This window comes from Necator americanus, chromosome III (genome assembly GCF_031761385.1).
Source record: "Necator americanus strain Aroian chromosome III, whole genome shotgun sequence".
Classification (NCBI taxonomy): Eukaryota; Metazoa; Nematoda; class Chromadorea; order Rhabditida; family Ancylostomatidae; genus Necator; species Necator americanus.
The window spans coordinates 13,441,693-13,463,290 of record NC_087373.1 but is presented as its reverse complement, the minus strand read 5'-3'; the positions used below and the strand labels follow the sequence as shown (position 1 = coordinate 13,463,290).

General features: G+C 39.9%; 2 protein-coding genes across 4 annotated transcripts; one reads left to right on the top strand and one right to left on the bottom strand.

The window, feature by feature from the left end:
- Positions 1 to 2,088: 2,088 nt before the first annotated feature.
- Positions 2,089 to 17,928, top strand: RB195_009475 (uncharacterized protein; the record flags this gene model as incomplete). 2 transcript variants are annotated; one of them, XM_064190037.1, is made up of 42 exons in its annotated part: positions 2,089 to 2,145; positions 5,587 to 5,630; positions 5,975 to 6,070; positions 6,160 to 6,244; positions 6,332 to 6,439; positions 6,519 to 6,615; positions 7,262 to 7,374; positions 7,440 to 7,542; positions 8,267 to 8,394; positions 8,459 to 8,603; positions 8,678 to 8,807; positions 8,858 to 8,964; positions 9,522 to 9,593; positions 9,654 to 9,783; positions 9,874 to 10,021; positions 10,076 to 10,183; positions 10,244 to 10,311; positions 10,408 to 10,550; positions 10,616 to 10,695; positions 12,055 to 12,210; positions 12,344 to 12,469; positions 12,542 to 12,700; positions 12,761 to 12,832; positions 12,914 to 12,999; positions 13,051 to 13,153; positions 14,002 to 14,112; positions 14,167 to 14,265; positions 14,324 to 14,416; positions 14,481 to 14,594; positions 14,812 to 14,913; positions 14,973 to 15,080; positions 15,188 to 15,280; positions 15,346 to 15,435; positions 15,499 to 15,630; positions 15,692 to 15,790; positions 15,935 to 16,000; positions 16,097 to 16,168; positions 16,956 to 17,110; positions 17,197 to 17,267; positions 17,330 to 17,493; positions 17,590 to 17,792; positions 17,853 to 17,928. In XM_064190037.1, the coding sequence occupies 42 exons, from the start codon at positions 2,089 to 2,091 to the stop codon at positions 17,926 to 17,928; spliced, it is 4,512 nt and encodes a 1,503-aa protein (XP_064047620.1). The 2 variants fall into 2 exon arrangements, with proteins under 2 accessions (XP_064047620.1, XP_013306052.2); XM_013450598.2 differs by lacking the exons at positions 2,089 to 2,145; positions 5,587 to 5,630 and having other exon boundaries at positions 6,018 to 6,070; positions 12,761 to 12,999.
- Positions 17,929 to 20,354: 2,426 nt separating this feature from the next.
- On the bottom strand, positions 20,355 to 21,529 carry RB195_009474 (uncharacterized protein; the record flags this gene model as incomplete). 2 transcript variants are annotated; one of them, XM_064190036.1, is made up of 4 exons in its annotated part: positions 20,355 to 20,442; positions 21,055 to 21,186; positions 21,252 to 21,319; positions 21,473 to 21,529. In XM_064190036.1, 4 exons carry the CDS (start codon positions 21,527 to 21,529, stop codon positions 20,355 to 20,357), a joined length of 345 nt encoding a protein of 114 aa, XP_064047619.1. The 2 variants fall into 2 exon arrangements, with proteins under 2 accessions (XP_064047619.1, XP_013306049.1); XM_013450595.2 differs by lacking the exon at positions 21,473 to 21,529 and adding an exon at positions 21,438 to 21,440.
- Between the last annotated feature and the right edge of the window lie 69 nt (positions 21,530 to 21,598).

Sequence of the window (21,598 nt, the reverse complement as noted above, 5' to 3'; positions counted from 1 at the left end):
ACACTCTCTTTGCTTTTCACGCCTTCTCAACTTTATTCCCGTTTTTTTTTTGTCAGAAATCACACAGCACAACAATATAATCGTCAGAATCCCAGAATGTTTTAACGAAGCAGTTGCCATCGAAAGAAGGTACCACCTGGGCGCGTTTTTAAGATGAATGATAAGCACCTTTCATAAGCGAGAGCTACACTGCATTACACATAAACACCAGCATAATTCATTCTGAATCAGAAAGTAGAGGGTGAGTCAATGAAGAGGGGAACCTCTAATTTTCCTCGTCATTGGTTCAACCTGTACATAAAGAAGACATCCTGCACAGTAAATAATCGACGAATCATATTAAACCAATTTTTGCATTAAATAAATTGTACACAAAGAGCCATTTAGAGTGAATGTGCTAAAAACCTCCATTTTCCGAGAAATATGTAAGATGAGCATCTTAAGAATAAGCAAACATTTCCTGACGATTCTCCATGAAAGTGTTCATGTCATGTGGATACATCTCCGGAACAGTTCACCTCTCCCTGTAACTTCAAAGGAAAAAAGCTAACAAATTTTATGAGCTATTTCAACAGTATGTACAAAATGTATTCCAGACGCAATCCGGTAAAAAAAGGGTTTTCAACAAGTGTAAAATGAGTTATTATTTATATGCAGTTTATCTATTGCCAACAAATAGATTTTAGAAACAATCTACTAGTTCCTTTTATTGGCCCGTAACCTTCTCGCTCCATTAGCTCACCCTCAAGGTATTTTGCATAGAGCACAAAATTCAAATCAATGTTTTTTTCCAAGAAGACGCTTATTGCTGGAATAAAAAATTCCACACTTCTTCACTTTCGGCTTTGAGATGTTATTTGTTATCTGGATGCATCTTAGACCAGGTGCGAGTGTCGTCTCTGACAGCTGGTGGTTTCGTATACCTGAAAACAAGAACGTTACTCACGAAGTGAAATGCTTTACCGCTACTTATTATTTGTTCTGCCCCTAGGGCACCTTCAAGCTCTTAGTTGGCAGGGAGCAGACTCAAGGCAGCGTATCACGAAACTGACGTAATTGGGAAAGCTGTGGGAAGATATAGAGTTCGGGGTGTAGATTACGATTATGAGTCTGGTACCGCACTATTCCTCCTAATGATCCTGAAAAACGGCATGGGAACAACGATTGTTCCTATGGTGAATGTTAGAACGCACCCACTTTTACACGCTCTGGTACCTTCAGCAGACTATTGGATGGTATTACTTGCATAGGACCTTATTGATCTTCGACCGCTCACTCGTAGAGCGTTTTCATGCAGTTTCCCAATTTTTCAGCACGATTAGGGGGAATTGAGCAGACATTCGTGATCTACACCCCGAACTCTAAATTTTCCCACAGAGACCTTAACATAATCAGTTTTGAGATACACTGTCTTTAATTTTCGTTCCAATCTGGAGTGATTGCGCGCTACTGGCATCTTTCGTAGTCGTAATACCAAAAGAAACTTTTTTTTTTTAGCTATTTCGTTAATTTCTGCTCATTCTTGAGCATCTCGCCAAAGACTTCAATTTGCAGGAATTAGATTTTTGCCTCTTTTTGCGTAACTGTGCACAATTAGCCTTCTTCGAGGAAGGATTTCAGGTTTCTACTATTACTACAGTTACACCATGCGCCAAACATGCATAACTGCACAAGAAATGGGACAGAAAGTGAATCCCTACAAACTAGGACATTTAGGCGTCCTCAGAGCGAACCAAACCTTAAGCAAAAGGTCTTTGTTAAGACTAAGTAGTTCTATTCATGACCTATCATCGGGAAAATTAGTGAAAACTGAAGGGAGCAAAAAGAGAAGAGATCTTGGGAGTTTTACGCATACTATGCAGAGAAATTAGTGCACACCTTCAACGAGGATGCGTCGCGAAAACCCGTGATGACACGTCTTAGGTCGACTTTATTTAGGACTTACGTCATTGCCGTGTGATGAAGATAAAATTGACTTCGGATTCAATTCGACACTTCTTCGAACCAGAAAGAACTGAGACACAGCTAAACCCGCTTCACAATATAAAAGCGAAAAGGAGGAAATCGATACACAATCAACCGTTCACTATGTTGAAGCCAAAATCAAAATATTGCGGATTAGAGGATTCGAACGTGAAGACCAACGTATGTGGGTAATTGACTTTTTTAGCTTTTAAAAATTATCGCTACTTAGTGCAAAAACAAATTTGTGCGAGCTCTTTAGCGGCACAATTTATAAAATCATTAATTATTGCTAAATCAGTAAATATTGTTTTGTTCAAATATTCTCATTCTAATAGTGTCTTGGATTTCTAAACTGAGAGCACTATTAGTGCTCATACTCAGATATCAATTCTTTGAAGTTCCAAAAAAAAAAACAGCAGAAGTATGAACACATACCAATCAGGAAGTGGCTTATTTCAAACGAAGGAGACTGAAGACAGCATTCGTAAACTCAACCTCACACATTAAATGGCTGTCGAAGCGACAGAAGATTTCTAGCTACAGAAACTAGAAAAGATTTGGTCTCTTCAAGTAAAAATGCTCATTCTGTCATCTGTATAGCAGGGTCAAAGCTATACGACATGAAGCACAGTGCAATTGCGTGCGCGGCTTCTCTCGAAGGGGTGCCGTGGAGCGTAGCGGCTAGGAGCGTGGTGAAGGCTTTGTCCCCGAGTGGTAAACATCGAAATTACGAGGAAGAGACTTCTCGAATGTGCAAACCTACGTTGTCTGACGTCAGTGGGATACGCTGATCTACCGGACGGGACGACCATAGAGCAAGAAAAAGCTACAGTATTGCTTATTACGTATGGTAGGGTCAAAACGACATGAATCAAGTACGCAGTTGCATACGCGGGTTCTCTCGAGGCGCTTCGGTGGAGTGTAGCATCTAGGAGTGTGGCGAAACTCTTGCTGGCACCAACCATCGCTGCAGTTTGCGATCGTCCCACCTCGGCTCCAACTGCTGCCTCTACAGCGCCATTTCGAGCGCTTCCGCAAATGCGGCGTGCTTCATGTCGTTTTGAACTGACCATATGCATGTAAGACGAAGTTCCAGAAAAGAGTAAGACGGTTCCCATGGTGTGAAACTGGTGCATCTGCTCCACAAAGCGGAAAAATGGGATGATACGGGTCCTATCTTGTCTAATTGGTGCGAAGAATTATAAGATTTTCCCGCTCTCAGATAGTAATTTCTTGTAGATTTACGTGTTTCTTCTAACATGTTCTTACTTGTTTGGAGGTCTTAAAGGAGGAATCAGGTAAAAATGTTACAGATATGCACTGAGCTTTCCCTCCAGAGCATCCAACGGTTTGCGTGATCATATACTGGCGGCAACAAAGGATTGAAGAACGTACAGCAAACGATGTCGAACGAATCATGCAAATCATTGGATGCTCTGGAGGGAAAGCTTAAAGGCATCACTCCACGAATCTGAGATGGTACGGATTTCAGCTGGAGTATTCGTATACGGGATCGTAGATTATGGAGAGAAGGGTAATTCCGTCCAATTCTTCCTAATTGGCCTTCCCGGGAGATACGTCTTCGAGCGATACGCTATTTCCTACGACGAGTTCGATTGGAGCGCCAGCCTTGTCCACGCGCTGCATCTTCCGGGCCGTTTTTTACGGCAATTAGGAAGGAGTGGACGGAATCACCCTTCTCCCTATAATATACGATCCCGTATACGAATACTCCACCTGAAATCCGTACCACCTCAGATTCGTGGGGTGATGCCTTTAATGTATACTTGTAACGTTCTCACCTGATATCACCTTTAACGGCTCCAAACAAGTAAGAGCATGTCAGAACAAACATGTAGGGCTGCAAGCAAAACCCTGACAACTGCATGAGTTGCGTTTCATCCCTATGCACTCCTCCGCACGGCTGCTTCCCTGCACATTTGCCTCCGAAGATTGGAAACTTCTATGCAGACGGCTGCTTAAAGGCATCACACCACGGATCCGGGGTGGTGCGGGTTTCAGGCGGGTTATGCCTATATGGGATCGTAGACTTGTATGAGGAGGAGGGTGATTCCGTCCATTTCTACCTAATTGCCGTAGAAACGGCCCAGTAGATGCGGCTTCGAGCGTTCCGGGGCGCTATTTTCTACAACGAGTTCGATTGAAGCGCCTTGTGCAGGCGCCGCATCTCCCGTGCCGTTTTTATGGCAATTAGAAAGAAGTAGACGGAATCACACTCTTTCCCACAGTCTACCACCCTGTTTAGGCATAACCCATTTGAAACCCCCACCACCCCAGATTCTTGGGGTGATACCTTTAAATGCTAGCTAACAGTTTGTTTGCTCTGACGTAGAACCTCTTTCAGTACGATGATGATATTCCCGCCAGTAGTAGTTCATGTCAGTACATCATTCCGTTCCAAATGTTGATGAAAAAAAGAGAAAAAGTCATACATCGAATAATGTTTTCAAATTGTGGCGACATCGAAGGAATATAGATGTAAAATAAGGTTTGAACATTCTCCAGATGTAGAACTGACTCATTTAGAAAGAAAACTATGAAATCAATGCTTCATCAATGCTCAAATTTCTCTCAAAAACGAAGAAAATGTTGTTAGAAAAAATACCAATTTAATTTCACAGATAACGCCACTACTTTTGATTTTTATTGATCAGTGAAGGCGTGTGAAGTGAGACTACGAGAGGTCTCAAATCTGGTATTAGCCGGACGTTCGGACTGATTTCAAATAAAGAGTCAATGAATGAACAATGAAAAAAGTCCACAAACGAGCTGAAAGAAAGGTATCAGATTGGATTTTAACAGATTTCACTGGCTCTTTAATCCATCTTTTTTCCCTTGGTTTATTTCCATTATGAGAAAGAATATTCCAAGAAACACACAATCGCCCTCGAAACTCCTGCATCTCGCATATTTTCGGGCATCAATTGCTCCACTGCAAATCACTGCGCCCCATTTCATATTTATCGCGCGAATACGCAATTATTTAAAAACTTCCTTAAATCTGTTCAAATAAATAAATGGAGAGGATCCTTCTTTACCCACTCATTATATCAAGGGTCTCATAAAAGTGCAGTATGTGGTGTATGTGGAGAGCCACTCCTATCTTTTTCCCATTTGAATCGCCATTACCGGAAGGATAAAATGTAGTTGGGGAACCACTCAATGACGCCCCTATTTCTCGAAATAAATAATTAAAACAGTCGGGGCCTAAGGCTTGGGCTTGGTCTTAGAAGATCTGTGACATATGGGCTAAAGTTATTAAGAGGAAAAAATAGGTTAGAGCGTCGGGAAATAATGATGCCACTGAGAAGCTCCCTTCCCCAACTACATTTTCCCCTTACTAGAAATCTAATTTTTGTATTTAGTGGACATGCTGTTCTCATTTTTCTCTGCTTCTTCTCTCATTTTTCATTTTTCTCTGCTTTTATCTATTACCTTTTATATGTAGGGTCCCATTTCTAATTCTGATGACAGTACGAATTCTTCCTGCTTCTGCAGTTCCGGATTGTTACTGCAAATGCATTCACCGACTTAAATTTGTTAAGTTGGACATGTGGATATCATTACACTGGTTTCGTCAGATATGCATGAATTCAACAGAAAACCTTAAAATGGTGCCTTTATGTCAGCGAAATAACCGACCTGTGAGTAGTAAGAGCTAATGATGTTTTTCTTTTTTTTTTGCTGAACATCCATTTTTTTCTCTCGCGGTAACACTTTGCGGTCTAACTACGAGAAAGTTTGCATAGAGAACATCACACTATCCTTATAAGTAGTAACTTGTCAGCTAGGTGAGAATAGTCAAAAAAAGAAAGGATACTTTCACCAACATTCTCAAATATTTTCTAACTTTGTTAGAGGTAGTATGGACGGTGCTGCTACAGCTACTTCTCTTGGAATAGATAGTACGATTGTTTCTTCGTGTTTTGATGTTTGTGTTTACATCAAGTATGCAAGATGGTAAAGTACGTTCACGACTTCATTGTAGCCTCTTCACTCCCTTAAAAGGTCGTTCGTTTTCTGCCATCTCGATGGATGAGGAACCGAAGCATGATCAGACATTCGAAGGACGGAAATCCGTTCGGTATGTTCTTTCTCCTAATTTCTATTTCTCTTCTATCCAAAACTTCTGTTAAGTTCTGCAACAAATAAGATTTTCATATACTTCCTTAGATTTTCGGGTGCAACACAAGAGTTTTTCTTTGAACCCGATGTCTCTATGAAAACGGAACAGTCAAATACGAGTATTAGTGACGAGGTGGGGATTGACTTCAAAACCAATTAGAAGCTAGGCACTTTCAGCTTAGCTCTTTTGAATTGTTTTAGTTTTAGTTATTCATTTCAGAACCTCTTCCGAGTTCCGCAGGTTTTAAGAGGTAGGAACTATCTCACTGAAGCAAATGTTCATCAAAATAGCCAGACGCCTTCTGGTGCACCAGAAGAAAATGTTAAGGTAGCGATCTGCTGATTGCAATGTTCAAATTAGTAATCGTAAGGATTTCAAGTTTTTTTTTTTTTTTTTTTTTTTGAAGATGGCCATTTCTCCTGGAACGAAAGCTACCGAGAGCAAAAAGAATGCTAAGCTGCAGAGGCTTCTAGAGATGCAGTTAAGTCGTCAGCGAGCTAGAGGTAAACTATCAAGTTCTGCAAAGAGGACTTTAAACTGCTATATGAATTTCAGAGATTCGCGAAATTAAGGGTTTTTTCTGCTCCAGTTTCGTATTTCTGGGAATGCTTTTGGTCGGTATTGTAACACCACTTTGTGCATTTAGAGCACATGAACTGCAAAATCAGCATTCAGAATCTTATCAAATTTTGTCTAGGACTTTCTTTGGGAGCTGGCCCTTTTAATATTTCCTATCCTGGATATTCAATGAATACATCATGTTCCAAATGTATAAAGTCTTAAAAAGGTCTTTATACAAGAATGATGCTATGTTCGTAGCCTGGACAACAGTAACCTTTGTGAGTAACTGTGCACTGAAATGAGCAAACCTTCAAGGTTGCAAAGATTCAATGTGAAAAAATGTTACTTTGTGTTACTGTTAATGGGTAAAGACGGTTTCACTTCCGTTACAATTGCGTAACCGCGTGCGTCTGAAATTTCTCGCTGGGACTCCGCTCATCTCCTCAGTCCGACTGAGCTATCGAGGGATCCACCGAAGGCGACTTGTGGCGCAACCGCTTACGCACCAATTGCACCGCAAGTCTGGTCATTTTGCTTGATTATCTCTTGGAGATAAAGTGATGACACTGTGTTCATATGTGTATTAAGCTCGGAGAGATGTTCATCTTCCAACTACTCCAAAGATCGATCTCTCTAGGACGGAGCGCACATTCATTGAAGGCAGTTCCGATTCGGATACATCGAAATTCCCTGCCACTCAGGTGAATATATTCCAACATATTTTTCTTTCTTTCGTTTCTGTTTGCTTAATGATTAACATCCTTAGCTTCCATATACCATTCCGGAGCCACGGTTTTCTGACATTTCATGCATTCATCCGAGTAATACAACCTTTTCGGTCGATCAAGCAAAAGGTCCCAGCAGTCTTGGTGCGTTGATTTATATCTTTTGGTTTCTCATCTCTTTGAATCACTGAATTTTTGTTTGTCTTAATCTGAGTCGATATCATGAATGGTGTTAAACGGACAATACAACGCTGGCTTGTAAGTGCTTGGAACTGACGTAGGACCACCGCGAACTGCAGCAATGGGAGCTGCTGGTGATGATCCTCCCTCGATTTTAACCCCTACGCGGCGCTGCTTCGAGTGTAGCCGCTTATGCAACTGCTCCATGCTTCATGCCGTTTTGATCGTACTATGCATGCTCACTGCAAAGAAATTATTGAATTTCCCAACTTCTTCGTTAGATCGTTCCACAGACACTTTTCTACTTAAAAGTTTGTTTCATTTGTTTGTTTGATCGGAGCTAATCTTATCTTCCTTCGAATGAGAAAATTCAGTAATGAAGAGCTCAAACTCGTTTAAAGGGGAGCAAATTCCCATCGAAGTGACCCACTTCATAATATCCATAAGTTACGGTTGGATGTTGTCCATCTTAAAGAATCCTTTCCGATCAAACATTTTAAATCGGACGAGACAGAATAAAAAGAAACGTATGTCGACTGTTTGTTTAACCGCCAAATATTACTTTGCTTCAGTCTCTATCGTTTTTCATGCACTGAGAATGTTTTTAAAAAATTGTGTAAAATTACAACATTGAAACACTCAAGATTCTATTTTTCGATGTGGTCTCTAGATGTAATGATTACTGCAGTTTGCTCTACTCCTCTTCGCAATCCATCACCAGCTATGGGAGTTCCTGCCGCTATGCTAAAGACTTCAGAAAGTGATGTTTCACTAACACTTCCTGCTGCCCACATAATCAACAGCACTATCAAAGAGGTTTAGTTGCGCGCTTTTTTTAGTTTACTGGTATGTACCTTCTCTTATTGTTACTTTGTTCTAGATGGTGCTTGCGAGCGACGAGGACTACTTGATGACGAAAGAAGAGCGTATACAACACCAAATGAAGGCAATGGCCGTGTGGTGCTCGATGATCCTCCGATCTCAATATGAAGATGACGAACTTGATATTGGAACCACGAAACAAGGTATTCTTCAATGAACAAGATGAATTTCGACACTTTTTTTCTGACAGCAATCTTTCTGTTATTTCTGTATTTAGAAGCAAACAAGGTATTACAAGATCTTCTCGCTAAGTCAGGAACACGTAAATCAAGTTCAGCTGCTGAAAACAAACCATTTCGATATGCTGATTATTTGGTGAAACAGAAGAGGGACAGCATTCGTGAAAGGTTTTACGCTCATTTCTGTCGCGTTAGTGAACAAACCTCGTTCTTTCCAGTGCTCTTCGACTATTTGATTCATCCAAAGTACCTGCTCTCATCCGGAATGCTGTTCATAATCACATTTTCTCCATACGAGCAGACTGTAACGTGTACTCTGATTTGCGTAGGTTTAATTCTCTACCTGATTGAAAACGTTCTTTTTCGTAAATTCACTGATCGTTTCACATAATAACCATGCACCTCCCTAACAGCAGAGCTGACGAATAGGCTATCCTTACAAAGAAAAAAAAAATTGAACTAAGACTATGGGCGGAGTCTTGTGTGAGCTAGATATCTAGATTCAGTCTGGTGCCTGCTAGATATCTAGATTCAAGTTCCTTTTCGAAAGTAAGGGAACAGCACTTTTCTTACTCGCATATTGCCTTCAACACCAAGGTTGTAACGAGAGTTATGACGATCCATTAGAAATTCAACTCTACTATCTCAAAGGAGCTCGCTTTCTTGAATGCTTTCCGAGGATATTTTCTTTTCTCTTTTTTTCCAAGGAATTGGAATTACCTCGACAAGAAGTGTGCACGATTCTACATTAGTAATAAACTACTAAAGTTATTCTCAAATTCTGATACTTTAGTTGGTCGCCTTACCAAAGCTTTTTTTTCTTGAATAATATTAGTGTCCTAGGATGTCTAAAATAAACTTTCTAAAGTCAAAATGTTTAAGGTCTGCAAACAACGCTTCTTCGTTTATTTTTCTCTTTTCACCCAGCGTGGCTTCACCTTGGGTTAGAAACTGGTGAGTTTTATGCAGTCCACCTTCCGAAGAATAAAGCTACTACGTTTTTTGTTTGTTTAGTTTTCAAGACGGAAATCAAGATTGGAGAGGGTGAAGTTTTTGCTCAAGTCATCAGCCGTTTCATTGCTCAACGATTGTTTTCTGATCCGAAGATTCTGAAGAATAAGAAGTACGTCATAGGTGCTGCGAAGTAAGTCTTGTTTCCACATTTCTAACATTGCGTTGCTGAGTTGCGAAGCTTTCCTTTGTTGCTGAATGGTTGTCCGATTCTTTAATGCAGATTGATCGTCACTGATGCCGGTCGTGAAGCTTTGCACTCCCATTTCCTACTCTACGCCTGCTTATTCTTCTACTTCGTAGAGACGGCGAAAGCTGCCTCGGTCATTAAGCATAATCCCAGAATGTTTACAAGAAATTCAGCCTTTAAGGTGGGATGGCTATGAGTTGCTAGTTGTCACGTTTCGTAAGTTCAAAGTATGTAGAGCATGGGCGACGTCTTCGCGGAATTAAGCAGAGAATTGCTGTCGGGTAGTGGGACTCCATTAAACAAAGCTTTTGCAAAAATGGGATTCAAGCCTTCTTTCAAACAGGTTCGTTGTGACGGTTATGATATCGTTGACGGAAGTCTCATTCACTGATTTACTATTTAGGGATTTGCTGATGACTACAACTATACAGTGACAGATTTTTCAAATCTTACCGACGGGATAATTCTAGGGTTATTTTTTGCAGTTGCAATTCCATTTCTTTGTCGTCCATTTAGACCCCATTATATGGTTGATTCTATATATTTGCATGTGCATGTCCTTTTCAGTAAAATAATTGAACTGGTGACTAGCTGTCCACCCGGGAGTTTGATATCCCGTTTGCGCAATCCGGGCGGTGATCGCCTGAGGAAAATCGGCAATGTTAAAGTTTGCATACAAGTGGCTGCTGAAAGAGGAGTAGACGTTGGAGGTAGCAGCGCAAATAAATACGTTAAAATCTACTCCAATTTTACTAATAGTTCCTTTGCTTTTTAGCAATAAAAGCAGACTCTATTGTGGCCACCAACAAGGAAGCAATCTTAGAGGTGTTATGGAAACTTGTTGGAGTTTACGTGGTACGTTTCTCTTTCGTTTCGTCCGATGGTCGCGCGGATCAATACTTGTTCTAAGTGATATGCAGAAATTGAATGCTAAAATGCTTCGCGAAGCATTTGCTTGCTAAGCGCAGGTAAGCATCAGCACGCTAGTAAACAAATGTTGCAGCTTTAGCAGCAGCAGTCTTATCTTCTCCTGCAAAATAGCGCTCACTTTCAAAAAGTGGTTAATTTCATCGCTCGTAGTCCACAGAATGAGGCCTATTGCTACGAATTGCAAGCAATGAATTAGAGCACTGGATTACAGCGAACTGTTCAAATGAAAATAGACCACTCCCTGTTTTTTTTTTCTGCGTTTCCAACTTTATTAAAGAACGAAGTGTAGAACATAGACATATACAGCACAAGACCACCGATTGTCGATAGCTGCGAATCAATGGCGATAAGCAGATGATTGCTAACATTCTCGTGTTCAACTCTTGTTTCATTTTTACAAACTCAAAATATTACGATTGCGCAGAATTGACTGCATCAGAACACAATCAAGAAACAAACTAATGTTTGAGATGAATTGCATTTTACCTTTGACGTTTTGCACAAAAACCACGTCTTAGCGGCTACAGAGGAACATGAATCAACAAAAATGTAACGAATATCACAACAGAGGCTAAATGATTTGAAAAAAAGCGTCAGAGGTTGCAGCGTAAGAAATTAGAAATGGTTCTAATTAGTTGTTGGTTCTAACATATCGATTCCTGTAATCCAGTGTGTTCTTGTGGTTTAGAGGCACTTCCTACCCGAGGGCAGGGATTCTTTGTATATTTCGCGCTTACTGGAATTATGGGCGCAATTGCACAAGATGGGGGGGACAGCGAACAAAATTTGAAACCACGTTGCTCAGGTAGCACGACTTTCGGTTCGATTTTTCTACTTTTATTCGAATATGAAATGAAACTATGCGCGAACCTGAAGAAAATTTTTGTACTGTGTACCTCCTTTCGTGTACGTTAGGATCCTTTTTACGCTGCTTCGTTTTGACGGTAACTCATGTTGCAACAACCACCGTTTCTCTTCATCTTACTGCCTATTGTTTGCTGCTTGTCAGTATGTCAATATGCGTTACATTTATCTCCAAATGATGTACCAAGATGTACCAAACGATATATATATATATATATATATATATATATATATATATATATATATAGAGAGAGAGAGAGAGAGAAAGAAAGAGAGTCAAATAAGAAACTTTGTTAAATTTAGATTAACTTTCTAGCGATGTTTCGCTGTTTATTGTGAGATGGACTCATGTCTCCGTTCAATTACAGAAGATTGTTAATTGTTGTGTTTCAAGCATGTTTAAGTATCAACAACTTGTAGGGTGCGGAAGAAGAGCGTAATCTAAGACGTGCTTCACTAGCACTTGCCAACCAACTGGGAACAAACTTTGGTATTGGAGTAGTCCCAGAAGAAGCAAATGGAGAGGAGATTGTTCTTCATGTCTGCAAGCAAATTGGACATCAGCTGGGAATCGAAGTAGGCGAACCCTTATTTTTCTCTAGCGATAAAGGAAACTTTGAGAAATTCCGCTTAAACTAACCAACTAAGACTAAATTTTGCTCTTCTGCTGATTCTACGCTCATGCTTTTTTTTCAAATCTTCAATTTAGATTGATTCACTCAATGATCTCCGAGATGGTCGACTATTCGCAGGCGCTTGGCGTTTGTATAACGTTAGCGCACCAGATATACGACTCTATCCTGGCGAAACTTTGTTGTTGAAGGTCGCTAGTGCTGTAGGTGTTTAGATCCTAGCTTATTCATTTCATTTAACATTACATTTCAACGGTAATTATACCAGCTTCCAGGCCGAAACTGATCTTGGCGTTCCATGGGGTCTCCATCATTCCCTTGGACTGTTTGGACATCTATACCTTTCCCATCTTTTCTCAATTCGTGAACTTCACGATGCGGCCACCCGCATTCAGAGAGCCTATAGGTCGTATAGGCTGCTCAAGGCAATCAAGGTTGGCGTTTGTATTAACTCGTTTAGTGGAGATCAAAAAAATATTTGTTCTCTAATTTAGGAATATCTCGCATCGGCCGAAGGAACTGCTGAGAAAACTCGACGTGCAACTGCTGGGGCATCACAGAGTATGGTAGATAGCTGCTCATTCATGGCTACCTATACAGTAATTCATGAAGAAAACAGCATGCTTACCGATTCGTCGCCCATTGAGGAAAGCATGCACTCCGAAGTTGCCCCGCAAATGTTTGCTGGGGACGTGTCAGCGAGCAAAGGAGATCAGTTGAGAAGAGCCCTCAGGTTACTTAGAATTATGTTTGTAAAATCAAATATGGAATATGGAGATTCCAGAGAACTGCGCGCAGAAATTGAGGCGGGTAAGTTAAGGTCAATCGAGGATAGAGATGCGCAAGCGAATGAAGCTATTTTTATTCATCTGACCGTGAAACTACAGGTATGTTATGACATCCACAAACACTAATTTAGTATCATAAAGTTAATTTAATTATGTCCTACGCGGCGTATTTATCCTACACGCATCTTGTTTAACTATGTTTCTTAAGTAGACTATTAGTGGCAAAGTCTCATCTCGAAATCTGTTATGTGTCACTTTGAATATAGAGGCAGGACGTTTTTTTGCGATCCCCATTTTATTCTTATCCTATCATCACAGTCACTCCTTGTGACCTCTATGTGATCCTGAAGTGGTGATGTTTCTTGTCAAAGACGCATGTTATCTCTTTACGTTTGAATGTTTTGCTGGATTGACTTCCGAAGGTTTAAAACAGCAACTTGTTTGCTTTCGGTAGAATATGGTGAAGGTGGTTAGTATTCACTGTGCATTGCTCTACTTTGTAAAATCCGTCCACGTTACAAAATGTTTTCGTATTTCTCTAAGTTTTACGTGTTCCAATGTGAATAATTTGGGAGGGATTTTCTTTTGCGGTCGAAGCCAATGATAATTGTCATTTTGAGTCCCATGGCCGGTGTATTGCAGTGCTGAGTTCCTCTGCGATCGCACTCTAAATGGTTTGAAACCGCCTTGGACCAGCAAAGCCTTCCACCTCCCTGCGCTCGATAAATTGATACAGGACTTGCTTGGGTGGATAAAAACGCATCGGCTGGTCCTTGCAACTCACCAGTTCCCAAATCTGGTATTTTGAGTTGGAGTTGAATCCGCTGCCGCATTCTGAGAGCATTGACCAATGCCCAGCGCTTAACCTTTTCATTTGGACGCATTCATTACAGGTTATCATTTGAGAAGCTGCAATGGATTGGATCAGTATATCTAATTTACTTCAGGCTCTAATCCGTGGATTTCTTGCTAGAAGACGTTTTCGAGCAATGGTTGATGAAAGAAAATTGGAAATTGAAGTTGAAAGAAACGCCCAAAGTAGAGCTCCGAAAGTAGAGGTGAGACATCTGGCGTAAAATTACCAGTTTTCCCCACTAACACATGGAATTTAGGCACAAATGTCAGGAGTAGTTGAAAGGGTTTCCTACAAAAAACTTCTTGAACATATAAAAACTGAAAGGATTCGAAATGAGGCAGCATGTAAAATTCAGGTTGTTGGGACCACACTTTAAAGTTTATTGTTTCGAAGTTATGGATGTTTTACTTTAGAAAGCTTACCGCTTGTATCAACTTCGGAAAAAGAAACGCACTGAACGTCATGAGATGTTGACAAGGATCAAGAGAGCTGCCACCACAATTCAGGTGAAAATCATTTCTAGATTCAGATGGATCTCCTTTAGTCAGTGATAGGATTTTCCAATCATAGTCGATGTTCCGCATGCTACAAAGTAAAAGGAAACTGGAGAAACTGAAACAAAAGAAGGCTCTAGAAGAGAAAATTAAAACTGAACGAAGGATAGCAGCAGCAATTATTATTCAGGTTCTATTCTTTTCTTCGTTTTTTTCCTCAATCTTCAGAGTGCCTTTTGGATCATTTACCACACGCTGTTGTTTAACTAACAGTTTGTCGAAAGTGTATTTGCCTTAGTTCATCGAAGTTCTGTGGAAGATTTGATTAAAATCCTGAAATCATATTACAATTACATCTCTGCTCTTTTTATTAAGTCCATTAGAAAAGGAAGAGGAAGGAATTTTAGTCTTTTGTTCGGATGTTCATCGCAAAGAACTTTTTGAAAAAACTGAAGATGGAAAATGACCAGTTGAAAAAGGCTCGAGAAAATGCTGCTGTTTTGATACAGGTAACGACAAGACTCAGAGATTAGACTAGTTCTTCTATTGCTATTGTAAATTTATTCAGTCACTATGGCGCGGATGGATGGCAAGACAGCAGCTTCAGAAGATGAGAGAAGAGCGACGTTTAGAGCAGCAGCTGAAACAGAGAGAACTTGCCGTCTGTCGAATCCAGGTGTGAAGTTTGTCATTTCATTTTTCAACTGTTAAATGGTTTCAAAAGTTAAATTTATGTGTGAGAAAAGTAAAATATCTTACATTTTGCTGCAAAGTAGAGTTTAGAAAGCTTTCCGATCGTATCTTCTGAGACAAAAAATGCGGGCTGAACGTCAGGAGAAGTGGTCGCGAATTGAGAATGCTGTAATAGGCATCCAGGTACTAGTAGCGTTATCTTCCTTTTTTTGTTACCAGACGAAGTAGTTTAACGTTAATTATTGTAGAAGCATATTCGTGGAATGCTAGCTCGTAAACGATTTGCGGAAATGCTTACCGAACGTAAGAAATATGTCATGAATGTGGTGATGGTCCAGGTTCGTTTGATCTGCAGATAGTTTCAAATTGATTTCTTCCTTATATCAATAGAATAATTAAAGAGTTGTGTTCGAGCGTTTCTTGCACGGTGTCGTGCGCGACGAATGATGGCGGAGTGTGAAAATCGTCAGGTGGAAAATGACGCTGTTTTTGACGATACTAGGGAAAATACACCATCGACTTCGGCTGAAACTGTAATTTTTGTGCATAGAGTTCTACTTAAATGAATTCTAGGGAACCATATTAATCATTTAGGAAAGTAAAGACGATATCGACATTGAACGATTGCGCCGTCTGCAACGTAATGTCCATGAGAATAAACGAAAGCAAAAGTACTACTCTAGTCTGTTGGAGGTACTGAGACTTTTTTTGGAACATTTTAATGTGATAGTTGTAAAAGCTACGGATTGCTTGTCTATCATTAATTACCGAGGAAATTGTAACGATTGTATATTCTTCAACATAAGTTGGGCAGAATTTCTACACTCACTTATCCAGGCTTGTGAGCGAAAGTTATCTGAAGAAGACTCATCTTGCACGAAAGGATTAACATCCGAAAACCAGGTACTATGATGAAAATGGGGGAACGCGCGCTGTGTCGCTTGAGTTATTGGACATTTTCATCTTAGCAGTAATTTAACCAAGATTTCTTGTTTTCAGCAACCTGCAGATTATACTCCTGTTTACGTGCCAACTTTAGCTGATCAAGTCAAAGCTGCTTTGAAAATACAGGTGGGCGTGTCTAACTGGTGATATTGTTGAGTTAGCATATCACGAAATTGACGCGGTACGGAAAGTGTTGAGTTCGGGTTGTAGATAACGAAAACGAGCGTGGAAAAGGCGTCTTGCGAAATCAGCTGCGACGCTCCACCTTTGTGTAGTCGCCGCATCCACGAGCGAGCGGTCGAAGATTAGTAGGATCTCCCCACCGGCCTACTCGCGTTAGAAATAAAACCAAAGTTCGAGCCGTTGATGGGACCAGGGTGTGTACAATGATACAAGTTTCGCAGCCATCCAACGGAATGCTCATTTGTTCACTGGGAATTGTTGCTCTGCTGGATTCAAAATGGTGCTTCTACCTCATGCTAAGTTCAAATCTGACAGAGTTAGGTGTGTAATATACATTGCTCGATGGAAATTTCGATAATATTTAAGTTATACGAACTTTCGCAACAACATTCAATTAAATTGAAGATGCTTATTTAAAAAAAAACAAATGTTCGTTGGAACAAAACATTTTTCACTTCACAGAAGCATGAGATTCTGTCTGCAGAATCGATGGAATACCGCAGCAATCATTTCGCCCCTTCAAGATAGATAAATTGGTGCCAGATTTGTCTGAGGATAAAAACACTGACTTGGTACATTAGCTGAATTCCGCAAGCCATTGTACTATGCTCATAAGCCTCAAACGATTCCGAATTGATTTCAAACGTGCATTTCAAAAGATTGGTCAACACTAAGCACTTTCTCTACGAATGACCGAGTAATCATGATGTGATCTCTTCTCCGTATTCAGGCATGGTACCGAGGTTGCGTCGTACGCTCAAATCTCCGTGAGCATTTGCACAGAAGGCGCTCATTCATGAGGGCTTATCTGGGGAACATTGCCGCAGAGGAGCCAAGCGATGTCGTTAACAACATGGAGCTCGACGCTTTGCCCGTGCATGCAAAGTAAGTTCAAATATGGACAAGATACATTCAAACGTCTTTTTCTTTGTTTTTTCTTCAACCTTCGTTATTAAAACTTTCCTTTAAAGAATTCACGATGCGATAGAGATGTTGTTTCATTCGAAAATGTACATATCGAAAGTTGGAGCCTTCATAATGAGTACGCCAGTCTTATTGGATATTGTTCAGTTTGGTCAATCTAAAACAAATTGTTTTTCACAGATCGTTTATCGGCGCTTTCTCCGCATCTGTGCGCTTATTTGGCAGTAGATGCTCAAGGTTTAGTGGCGTTGCTTGATATTTTTGGACAAAAGACTACTGGTCGCGGTCCTGGTACGGCTGAGATTCTGACAATCCTTGCAGATGTATTTTTGAGGATAATAGAGGTAAGATTCTGAGATATGTATAATCAAAATCAGCGTGAGAAGGAAATAATTTTGATGATACAAAGGAACATGATGATACAAAAACATTGCATTTAGTGTCAACATCCAGCGGTTGTGGCAGAAGTGGATGCACAATTGGAAGACTGCGTCAGAACTGCGCTTCACATCTTTCATGCGTTTCATACCTATCCACAAATAGTTTTTGTCTTCGGAAAAGCGATTTTGGCATTACATCGCCGACCTGAGGCCAACCAATTTTTCAACAATGCACCTTTTTACCTTAATTATGCCAAAAGAAGGTGAGGTGGCTACTATAAGGTTTTTAGCCGAATTTTACTCCTGAATCACTTTTTTTTTAGATTCGCTCGTTTCCCAATAAACGATCCACGCAAAGTTATTCTAGAGGAAATGATCGCCAAAATGTTACCATCATAAAAATTCGATATTGATATCTAGTTGCTTTACTCCATTTCTTGTACCTCAACTTATTCACTTACTGCCGACTTAATTGTGTACAAGTAATGAAATTCTTGCATGTTTGGAGGATTTCTGTGAATAAATTTTGTGTTGTACTACTACAGTTGTCTTCTATAAAGGTACTTTTGGGGAATTTAGCAGAACAATGAGATCCTCCCTGATGCTTACTCGGCTGTATATAATGGATAGTTTCAAACGTGGTGACCCTAGTATGTATGCTTGACAATCTAAAAGGAAATAATATGGAGTTGGATCCGTTTTATTATGACAGTTGAGATCATAACAAAACAAAACCGAACCAACCCAAGATATTTGCGACTCCGTGTTAGCTCTTGTGGAGCTTCCCCTCTTCTTATAGTTAATGAATTCTTTAGGATTTTGAAATATTTTATAGGTAGGGGCTTTTCAGGGCTACCGTTTGCAATGGCAATGGTAGTAATTCTTCTTGGAGAGCGGTCGAGATCCGTTATCCCTCCTTCATGTGAGGTTTCCGTTGATGTCATTGATGCCTTCTGAAGCTCGGTCTTCACGGAGCAATAAAAAACTGATTCCCGTATCATCACACGAAGTGGACAGGGTGACAACGACGGCAGAGTTTGACAGCAGTGTAGGTTTGCCAATTTCGTACTATTCTTCCTTCTTCAGCTAAGGACCTCGTATACTTTATTGTTCAACATCACTACGCTAATCTAGTCTTCTTCACTAAGGTTTATTTCCCATACGGTGTTGTTGTAAAGAGTACGAGAAGGTCAGAGTTCTCCAACATAGTTCTGGTATTGTTAGCTTGAAACTAGTTTAAATTGCGATAAAGGGTCCGAAGGTCGGTCGATTATACAATTTCTTGTCGATGTTAATTCCTGTATCCCGCCCTTATTTTTGAAAGTGAATAACTAAATCAATCGGGGCCCTAAGACCTAAGCATTAGTCTTAGAGGATCTACGACATGTAAGATAAAGTTACTAAAAGAAAAAGTGAGATGGAGCGTCCAGAAATAAGGGCGCCATTGAGTGCCCGCACCACATTTGGCCCGGTATCTGTCTATCTCGGTATTATTTAAAGGCTACTGCTGTACTCTAAACTTATTCGCTATGTTTTATTTCTATTTTACGCACTTATGAAAAGACGGGTACTACATAGTGGCACTACAGCAAGCAAGTAGAGAGTGGTTAAGTTTTTTGTTAGAAAAATTGGGAAAAATGAGGTAGAAAAGAGAAAAAAGTAATGACGAGAAATGGTAAGTGGTGATGCCGATGCACAAACTTAACTTAGCTTACCCTGTGTTTAGCTTATTTGTTTTTTTTTCTTATATAGCATATTGTGTGAACAGGGATTTTCTCAATTCGGATGTGTATTATGACTGTGAAATGGGGTTAAACGTATTTTTTGCTGCTATTAATCATAATACTGATACGGAAATGATGTGAATTATGAAGAGATTAATTAGATTTATGTGTCGCGATAAGCTCTGCATTGAAATTTAAGTGTGAAATCTCTGCGCTAACAATTCCTAACGCGTCTTCAGTTGTATTTTCATCATAGACAGGCCGTTGTAATTCGTACTTATGCCTCGTCTGTACGTCTATCTGTCTATCCCCTACGTCGCACCCCCTGTTCCTCTCACCTAGTCTCACAACATCTCCTCCGACAGCATCTGATCGGAATTTGAAGTAATCAAAGTTGATGGCGAAGAAGATAGATGAAAGAGGCTAAGTGCCGAAAAACCTCGACAAGCGATACATCACGTGAGAGAAGCCCGCTAGATCTTCCATGTACTGGCTTATATAGCTATTGCGTATTACTATCAACATATTGCTTTTGACTTGTAAAAGACATTTTTTAAAGACAGAAAATCGTCTTTAGAATGCAGTACTCTCACTTTCTCCATTGTGACACAACATTTTTTCGGATAAAATACCACTATTATTCAACAAACTCGACATTGAAAATTTGTCAATCAGATGACAGAAGGTCAGGCAGAATTTATTGTTATAAAGGAGATTATATCTGATTGAGGATAAAAATAAATGGAAACTAATGCACTCTACGCAGTCGTAACTAAAGAATCAAAAGTTGTCATGAGAATTTGGGAAATTTCACTTCTAAATGGATACCACTTTGGAAATGCTATTTTTAGAAGATGGGTATTTTCAATAACGGTACACAAAAAACCAAAAGTAAAGTATAATGTAAATGAATGAACATTTTTGTGCAATTTATTCACTGCCAACAAATAGACTCTAGACACTAATAGTTCCTGTCATTAACGTGCAGGTTCCCCTCTGGTTTCTCACTCCAATGTGTTTTCCTCCATGCAACAACATCCAACTCCATAAAATATTTATCAAGTAGAGATCGAAGGCTAGAAGAAAATTTTCCGCGATTCTTCACTTCCGGCTTTGAGCTGCTGCTTCTTTTCTAGAAGCGTCTTGGAGCAGCTGGGTGTCGACCCTATCAGCTGGCAGTTGGACATACCTGAAATTACGAACGTCCAAGCTATGTTTACAAATAGAAGGAAAGGGATTACCCGGCTTCATAGCATAAATATAATTGAACTACGTCAATATGATTCTTTTTCGAAAAACGGGATGAATCACTTTGCAATACCGAAACTTGATCAACAAAGAAAAATCACTGCACGATGAAGGAATTTTGTGGTGCTCAATGTACTCAATCTACATTTTGAAGTAGTGAGTAAGGGACAATCAACGTTCACACTTTCAGCATAATGAGCAATTTGCAGTAATAACTGTGTTGTAATAGTACTTGCAGCTTTTCAAAATTACCCACTACTCATTTCAGTACTTTAGCATAAGAGTTAGTTGTGATGTAATGGGAGCAAAATATCGCTACTGCTTAAAATTTTGATACTCTCCCCTGCTTATGAACTATAAACAATACCAACGCTAGCCTTTAGAAACTAAATCATTCTCACAAGAAAAAAAAAAAACAAAGGTTTGAATATGTAATAAGAGAGAAGTCCTAGTTTTCAAATGAAGGACTGTTGACAACGTTATTAGTAAACACCATGCTGTATAAAGTTGAAGATCATGGCAAAGGACAATTCCCACAGAAGATGCCACTCACCTTACGACAGAACCACGAATAAAGCAGTTTTTCACGGCGTGCATTTGAGGGAACTTCTCAGGCTCAGACACAGAAATATCGGTTAATTTCATATTCAGGTACTGATCAACAGAATGTAATGTTCCACAAATACTGGAAAATTTTACTCTTACGCAATGATGCTTGGTGACAAACATGAAAATGAAGGGGAATTTTACCTAAGGTCATTCTTCAATTCCACCACGACATCTTGACCAACCAACGACTTAAAGAAGGAGAAGAATAACTGAAAATGTACGATTGCTTGCTATGATTCCGTTCCAAAGAACATCTAGAGGGAAAAACAAAACAAGATGGAAAACTAAGAAACGATAAACGAGGGAAAACCACAAATATGGAATCACCATTCTGAAAGCGAAGCTTGTCTACCCGTCCGTACCACCAGAAAAGAACTGAAAATACACAGTAATTTGTCGCCAAAACAGAGGGTAGCCATGACTTCGACAAAACTCCAGGAAATTAAAACTCAAGCTAAACAAATTTTTCAAAATCACAATTTTTGCTA